Below are 8,793 nucleotides of genomic sequence, written 5' to 3'. Positions count from 1 at the left end.
GCCTCTGCCTCCCGAGTGCTGGGATTAAAGGCGTGCGCCACCACCGCCCGGCTTCTGTCTTTTTTTTAACTATAAATTTTCCCATTTGAATTTAAATAACTTCTTTCAAAACTTTTTTAGAAGCTTGTCTGTACTTTATATCTTAAATCTTTGCTTCTTACCCAGTTCCCCCTCCCCCTCGCTTTTGTAGTCTGTTGAAAACAGCACCTCTTGTCTGGTTAGTTCAATTTACAAAGTCCATTACTTAATCTCACCTTCTAATATTCTTTCCATAATGTTTTAATCTTGTCTTTTCCTATCTCTCAAGCCAATCTATCTTAAATTTGAATTACATGTGCATGACCTTTATAAATTAGTGTCAGGGCTCTAGCTCATTTTAAAATGCATACTTCTTGGACAGGCTCTTTAGTCTCATGGGTGGCAGATAATTCATAGTTCCATGAATTCATAATTCATGGCACCAAAGGTCTATTTGCCTTACAAGCACCTCAAACTTACCATCAAGAAATCTCAGCATAAGCATTTACTCTTCTGATCTTGTGTCTCTTTGGGCTGTTGTTCACAGTGACTAGGACCACCACCTGTTTGCCTGTTTCACCCTAAAGCCCAAAATCATTGTCATTATCCTTTCTTTTGTATTTTATATAACTTTTTATGCCAGCACCTGTCATTTCTTTTCCTCCCTACTCTTGCATGCATGCACTTCTATAAAACTTTACTCATAATGCTGTCTCATATATAAATGGCTTCCAAACTTGTATTTGGTAGGTTTGTTTTTGTTTTATTCATCAGTACTGGTTTAAACTTAAACCTTAAATGATTGCAGATCCTAAAGTACTTTTGTTCATGTGAGTTATATTCATCAATATTAGTTGTTTTAGAAATTAGAACTACAAAATACTTATCACAAGTATAAGCTATGAAAGTAATTAAATCAGCCAGGCTGTGGTGGCGCACACCTTTAATCCCAGCACTGGAGGCAGAGGCAGGCGGATCTCTGTGAGTTCAAGGCCAGCCTGGTCTACAGGAGCTAGTTCCAGGACAGGCTCCAAAGCTACAGAGATACCCTGTCTCGGGGGAAAAAAAGAAAGAAAGTAGTTCAATCAAAAAGCATGTTTTTTGGTTTCTGAGTATTCCTACCAGGTGATCATGAAGAGGCAGAAGTGGAAAAGGCATATGGTGTATTTAATCAAGTCAGGGTAGTCAGAAAGTGCACATCTGGGCTGTGGTGTAGCTCCAGTGGTAGCGTATTTGCCTAGTATGCAGAAGGCCTTAAGTTTAATCTCTTCTAGCACTTTGAGCATTGGGCAAGTCTGTTTCTGACTTTGGGATAAATAAAAACTAGTCAACCACAGGCTGAGTCCTCACAGAATCGACCCTTGTTTACTTTATCAGTATGATCTAGGTTTACTTTCTCTTGGAATTGTTGTCTTCAGCTGTACTTCACCTGTCTTGTGATCATTTCTAAAATAATGCTGTTTGTTTCTGTCCCAGAACTTTTAGTATAGAGCTTTTTTTTATAATCTTCCATGTGTTGTTTCATCTTCATACTAGGTAACTTAGCAAAAACATTCCTTCATTTTCAGGTTTTATTATTTTACATGATCACATTCCTATAACTGTGTCAGGTCTCTTTTTGATTATTTAAGCACCATTTCTCCTTCTATAATCATTCTGTTGTAGTTTTACGTATGTGATTATGTATCCATTAATTTGTTCCTGTTACTCTATAAGTTCCCAGAGGTCAAAATCTGCTATATCTTGGATCACTGTTATTTCTTTGGTAATGTGGTTAGCCATTGAAAGAACTGAGTAAATGTTGGTTGTAAAGGGGGACTTTTGTGATTATTCTACTTCTCATGATATTTGCTTTCGAAAGTAACATTCAAATAGGAACTTGGGAATTTGTAGTAGTTATTATACCAAGTATTCTAGCACTACATGAGCGGGACTGTTCCTAGCAAGATGCGGTAATGTTTCTGACTTAGAATTTTGGTAAGACGATTTCAGGCCTGTTTTCTTCCTGAAAGCTGAGACAGTTGATTATGCTCAGGATTGGATTGTAGAGTCTGATGTATACTAAGCACACATTCTTACACATTCCTAATTTGTTTTGTTTTTGTTTTTCGAGACAGGGTTTCTCTGTGGAACAGTCCTGACTTGTCCTAGAACTCAGTCTGTATACCAGGCTGGCCTCAAACTCACAGAGGTCTGTCTGCCTCTGCCTCCCAAGTGCTAGGATTAAAGGTGTGCACCTCCACTGCCTCATTCATAATTTTATCAATTTCAGAAAGCAGAGAAACCTCATTCATTTTATTTCAACCTAGAAATAAGTATGTATCTTAGCTATGGTGTCGCTTAAATTTTTATATGGTCTTTTTTTCCCCTTTTATTTTCTTAAGCGTTATCGAACTCCTTCCAGATCCAGATCAAGGGATCGTTTCAGACGAAGTGAGACTCCTCCACATTGGAGACAAGAAATGCAGAGAGCTCAAAGAATGAGGGTGTCGAGTGGTGAAAGATGGATCAAAGGGGATAAGTAAGATTTAAATGTTATTTCAAATGATTGATTTTTTTTAAAGATTTATTTATTATGTATACAACATTCTGCCTCGATGTATGCCCGCACCCCAGAGGAGGGTGCCAGATCTCAGTACAGATGGTTGTGAGCCACCATGTGGTTGCTGGGAATTGAACTCAGGACCTCTGGAAGAGCAGTCAGTGTGCTCTTAACCTCTGAGCCATCTCTCCAGCCCATGATTGATTTTTTTTTTTTATTTTTCTGTACAAATACTTTATTAGGAGCACTTTTATTTCTCTATACTGTACAGAAAGCACAGTAGCATTGTAGCTTATAATTATGCTGTTCTTTTCCTAATATTTCCAAATATCTTTTCTTCCTTTACTTTTTAGGAGCGAGTTAAATGAAGTAAAAGAAAATCAGAGGAGCCCAGTTAGAGTAAAAGAGAAAAAAGTAACCGATCACAGACACATGTCTGAGAGTCCAAACAGAAAAATAGAAAAGGAAAAGAAAGTTAAAGACCATAAATCTGAAAGCAAAGAGAGAGAGATCAGAAGAAATTCAGAAAAAGATGATAAATATAATAAAAACAAAGTGAAGAAAAGAGGCAAATCAAAAAGTAGGAGTAAGAGCAAAGAGAGATCCAAGAGTAAGGAAAGAGAATCAAAGCATAACAGACACGAAGACAAGAGGATGAGGTCAAGAAGTAAAGACAGGGATCATGAGACTATTAAAGAAAAAGAAAAACAGTTGGATTCTAAAGGGAAAGACCAGGAAAGGAGTAGAAGCAAGGAGAATTCTAAACAGGTAGAATCAAAAAGCAATGAGCATGATCATAGCAAAAGTAAAGAAAAGGATAGACGTGCACAGTCTAGGAGTAGAGAACGCGACCTAACTAAAAGTAAACACAGTTACAACAGTAGAACGAGGGAGCGAAGCAGAAGCAGGGACAGGAGCAGAAGAGTGCGCTCTAGAAGCCATGACAGAGATCGCAGCAGAAGCAAGGAGTACCACAGGTACAGAGAACAGGAGTATAGGAGAAGAGGAAGGTCACGGAGCCGGGATCGAAGAACTCCAGGACGATCAAGAAGTAAAGACAGGAGGAGGAGAAGGAGGGATTCCCGGAGCTCAGAAAGAGAAGAAAGTCAAAGCCGAAACAAAGAAAAATACAGAGGCCAAGAAAGTAAAAGTTCACACAGAAAAGAAAATTCTGAGGGTGAAAAAAGAATGTACTCTAAAAACCGTGATCATAATAGTTCAAGTAATAACAGGGAAAAAAAGGCGGATAGAGATCAAAGTCCAGTAGTGTCAAAACCAAAACAGAGCAGTCAGGACAATGAGTTGAAAAGTCAGGAGGACGAGAAGACCAGATCTCCAGTGGAAAAAGAAAACCAAAAATCAAAGGGTCAAGAAAATGACCATGTACATGATAAAAATAAAAAGTGTGATCATGAGTCAAGCCCCGGAACAGATGAAGACAAAAGTGGATGAGTGAGTTGTGTACACTTATTTCCTCCCTATCTCAAATTTTAAGTTTTCGAGACTTAACTGTTATATCTCTTTTTTGTTGTTGTTGTTGTTGTTCTCATTGTTTTGGGGTTTTTATGTTTGTCTCCCCCCACCCCCTTTTTTTTTTTATGTGGACTTCATTGAGTTGGTGATCTTTTGATAATCTGCTACCTGGATAATTTGTACTGCAAAGTTTTAATAAACTTGAAATGAAAACAAACCACTTTGGTGTAATATTGTGTGCTATGTTAAACTATTTTATGTATTCATTTTGGGTTGCAACAATTAGTCAATAGCAGCCTACTTTGCTTAATCAGCCATTTGGAAACAAGCTTATCTGTTGGTTGCAGTACGTTGTTAGACAAGTTTGCTTTTTAATAAAAATCCCTTGATAAACCACTAGAAGAAGTTTTGTACAGTTTTTGTTTTGCATTTATAATAGGCTTACAGCAATTTCTTTCAATTACACAGAAGCAGGATCTTTATGGGATTGTAAATCATCACTTGATTTTACAGTTATTTGTACTTTACTTACTTTCCTTGTGCTTTATACCTTATACTTTACAATTCTAGCTGTAGCGTGTTCCTTAGTACTGTCCATGTCTCTGAGCTATCAAAATGAGATGAATGCTGTTTTCAGTTTAGGTGCTGGTTGAGCTTGAGTTGCTGTTATACAGCATTTGACAGAAATTATACCTTGGAAGATCAGGCTATGTTTTCAATTCTTGTTGCTTTTGGTGTGAAGAACTGAAATTGTTGCTTTTTAAGAACATGTTATTACCTTTTTCTAACAATTTAAAAAATACATTTCTCATTAAAACATACTACTTGTGTAGGTACTTAAGCTAGACTGATTCTAAAAAGCATTAGTATTGGAAATAAGATTTCACTATTTTGGCTACTAGCCTATATCACATTGAGTGTTAATTCTGCATGGTTTGGGTTTTCTTAAACTTGGACTAACTTCTCTAATTCTCATAGCTGTGACTATGAAATGTCAAGAAGATGCATCTTTCTGTGTATGTACCACGATAGGCTGCAGCATGTTTGTGACTCTGGTTTCTTTTTGTTCAGATGGCTTTAGACCACTTTACTGTTAACATAATTTTATCTTGGCATGTATAACATTGCCATATAGAGTAGAGTAGAAAGTTGCAAAATATGATACCTTACAGAGATAAACACTAAACATATCCAAAGTCCATTCAGAATTTTGTGTGTTGTATTTTGCTATTTTTTGTGATGTGTGGCCTTTTATTCTGTAATATTCTTCTAAATAAAACATTGAACATCCGGCAAACACAAAACCTGCCTCATTTGAAAAGCATTTCAAAACTCCAATTAATAGTAGTCTTTAGAAAGTCTCGTACTGGGGGCTGGAGAGATGGCTCAGTGGTTAATAGCATTGCCTGTTCTTCCAAAGGTCCTGAGTTCAATTCCCAGCAACCACATGGTGGCTCACAACCATCTGTAATGAGGTCTGGTGCCCTCTTCTGGCCTTCAGACATACACACAGACAGAATATTGTATGCATAATAAATAAATATTTAAAAAATGATTTATTAAAAAAAAAAGAAAGTCTTGTACTTTAATATTTGTCAGTATAGTGTCAACTCTTACCAAGGTAGCTTCTTGGTAAACCCAGTAGCTACTCAGTGCTATTTGTACTGAATAAAGCGATGCCTAATATACTTCCCATTGTTATTCCAGTAAGATACTAGCAGTGTAGCTGGTAGAGAATGAAGCGTGCGGTGATTTTGAAGCTCTTTGGAATATTCTGAAACAAATACCCATGGTGGCATCTTTACAAATTGTTTCTCCTGATGGGAAGAATTAGTATATATATGTATGTTACATGTCTGAAAATGAGTTGATTATGTCTTAAATTCAGTTGTGTTTTAAAATACATCCCCAACTATCTAATCTTTAAGAAGAGAATTTTTCCTAACATTTTAAAATGCATACTAAGTAAAAATACTTTTTTTCCCTGATCCTAGAGCTTTTGTCTGTATGTATATACATACATACATACATACATACACACACACACACAAGGACTTTCCAGTTCTTTAAAAACAAAACAAAAAAAGACATGGGAGAAAATTAGTAATGTCTGTAACATGCTGTTTAGGTTATCAAAAGAATTGCTCCGAAAGAAAGAGAGATCAAGGAGCAAAAAAGAAAAAAAAGAACGGCTCCGTGCAGAGCATTTATTTATGGGTTCCCCCACCCCTGCTTTGTAATTTTTTTTTCAATAGAACAGATATGAGTTGAGAAGACAATCATCTAGACTTTATTTTCAGAATATAAAGAGCATTTAGAAAACTACTTAACTATCATTAATTGTACCTCAAGATTCACAGTTAATCTGATTGCACAAAGCGCAAGCCCTTGTTTTAGTAGTTGTGCTAGTAGATTTTTAGTTCTTACACATTGTTTTCCCAAAACTATTTCCTTTTTTGTTTTCCAATCAGTTGGCTTTATAGAAATACTTGAATTTATAGTTAATTTGTAATTTTGTCTTTATAGCTTTTAAAAGTAGTTTAACTTGTTTTTATTGCTTGATTACAAAGCTGAGGAAATTGTTTCACTATGTAAGACTTCAGTGATTATTGTTTGAATTATTTTTCTGGGTAAACTATTACAGAAATGAACACTACAAAGAGATTGTAAGTGAAAGTAAAGATAGGTTTTGCATCATAGCTGGTTCTGATTGGGTAGTGCCAATGGATCAGAATGTCTCCGAACAGATACCCACAATAGATTTGTGTCAGGAAGGAAGCTACTGGTTGTTTTAAAACATTGACTTAGAACTAGTTTCTTTTAAATCACTTAATTGGAACCTTTAGAATTTGTCAAGAATTAATCCGTCAGCTCTTTGTTTGCCCCAGTGTGGTCCAGATACTCACTGGCTCTGCCAGGTGGCCTTTGCCTCTTGTTTCCTAGTGGAAGGTGTTAAGCTAAACACGAAGACTGCTTCATGTTCTGGATAGGCACGTGCTGGGTTTCTGGCATTTGGGGTAATAGTATTAACTGATGAGTCTCATTAACTTTCTCGTGCGTATTTTGAGCAGTTGGTATGATTGTGATTGGTCGTATCTGTTCCACGTGGTGGTAGTTTTAATCACAGAACTTTGTACAACAGGTCTCTGTAGAAATGGGTTGGGTTTCTCATTCCCCAGAAGGGACTTAGACTTGATTGATACAAAGAACTAAATGAGCATTGTTGTGTCTTTTGTTTCTATTCGCTGTAAGTATTCCTTGTATGATTTATGCATTTATAGTTGGCAAACTGTGTAGTTTGATAAACTTTCATTGTTAAATTTTTTTTTAAACTAATTCTTTTTATACAAAATAAAGTATATGGCAAGTGCTGATTGCCATCACTGCCTGCAGTGGGGTTCTCAGCTGCCTTGAAGGGATTCGCCTGCTATGTGACAAACAACAAATCACTCTAAAAACAAGAAGGCTGTCCAGGCCACAGAGGGAAGTGTTGAGGGCTCTGTTCACTTCCTTTTTCCCCCAGTGCCAGAGGGTGTGAAGGTACTGGTTTGTTTCTGTTTGCTTTTATTTCTCTTCCTAGACAATTCCATGTTACTAAAAGCACATGCTCTGTATTCTCTGATTCCCCCACATGCCTCGTGTGTTTATAGTATTTTTGAAAGATTGATAAATAAATTGGGTATTTCTATGGGATCGTAAGTCGTGACTGTTCTCTGTGGAAGGGGAAAGCATAATTAAGTTAATGCACTTCTTTTCCTAGCTCCAAAGTCACTGTGATGTATATTTTTTTAATGGAATTTAGAAAACTTGTTTCCTCGATTGTAAAATTAGTTTACAAATGCTGCTTCTCTTAGCATTAGTCTAGTAAATGTTGGACTGTTTCCTGCAAACTGCATTTTACAAAATTTAAACTTCAAAACTGTATTAACTTTTATAGTTAACATTGTATTAAATAAAGTATACTATAATAAACAATTCAGAATCATTTTTTAATTGTTAGCTTCTTATTAAAAATGAGATGACAATCAGCCTATAAAATACCATATAATAGAAATGCAAAGTCATTTGTATTTTGAGAAAAACAGGTAATTGGCAAAATGGATCTTTTTTTTTTTTTTTTTTTTTTTTTTGAGGAAGGGTTTTTTTTTGGTTTTGGAGCCTGTCCTAGAACTAGCTCTTGTAGACCAGGCTGGTCTCGAAGGCAAAATGGATCTTTAAGAATTTATTGGACATAGTGGCTCACTCACACTTTTAAGTCCAGGACTTGGGAGGCAGAAGCAAGTGGATGTCTGAATTCGAGGCCAGCCAAGGGCTGAATACTGAGACCCTAAGAATTGCAGGGTTTTAAGATGGCACGTGAGCCGGGCGGTGGTGGCGCACGCCTTTAATCCCAGCACTCGGGAGGCAGAGGCAGGCCGATCTCTGTGAGTTCGAGACCAGCCTGGTCTACAAGAGCTAGTTCCAGAACAGGCTCCAAAACCACAGAGAAACCCTGTCTCAAAAAACAAAACAAAACAAAAAAAGGGGGCGCAGTGAGTAAAGGTGATTGCTGCCAAACCTAGTAATTTGAGCTGAATTTCTGGGATCCACACGGTGCAAGGAGAGAGCTGATCCCTGCAGGTGTCTTAGGTGCACAGTACTTTCCCAAAACGTAAACAAAAAATAGGATTTAATGAGCAGTAGTGATTTCCAAGTCTAAATTCTAGCTCAGATGTTTAAGCATAATGGTTCAGTTTAGTAACTTTTAGCAAGTTTTAATA

The 8,793-nt window shown here is 36.7% G+C and overlaps 1 protein-coding gene across 12 annotated transcripts in view; it reads left to right on the top strand.

Moving 5' to 3' along the window:
• Positions 1-8,008, top strand: part of Ppig (peptidylprolyl isomerase G) — a 32,590-nt gene extending 24,582 nt beyond the window's left edge. For all 12 annotated transcript variants that reach the window (XM_050122361.1, XM_050122339.1, XM_050122397.1 and 9 more), the window contains 2 exons: positions 2,403-2,539; positions 2,914-8,008. In XM_050122361.1, the coding sequence (XP_049978318.1) occupies positions 2,403-2,539; positions 2,914-4,012 (1,236 nt within the window). In that variant the 3' untranslated portion in view covers positions 4,013-8,008. The remainder of the gene's footprint in view (positions 1-2,402; positions 2,540-2,913) is intronic.
• The last annotated feature ends 785 nt before the right edge of the window (positions 8,009-8,793 follow it).

This window comes from Alexandromys fortis, unplaced genomic scaffold (assembly GCF_014885135.2).
Source record: "Alexandromys fortis isolate MF-2015 unplaced genomic scaffold, M_Fortis_MF-2015_v1.1 scaffold_8_9099976_23576923, whole genome shotgun sequence".
NCBI classification, from domain to species: Eukaryota; Metazoa; Chordata; class Mammalia; order Rodentia; family Cricetidae; genus Alexandromys; species Alexandromys fortis.
Note: the sequence above shows the minus strand (reverse complement) of the source record. Positions and strands in the feature narration are given on the sequence as shown.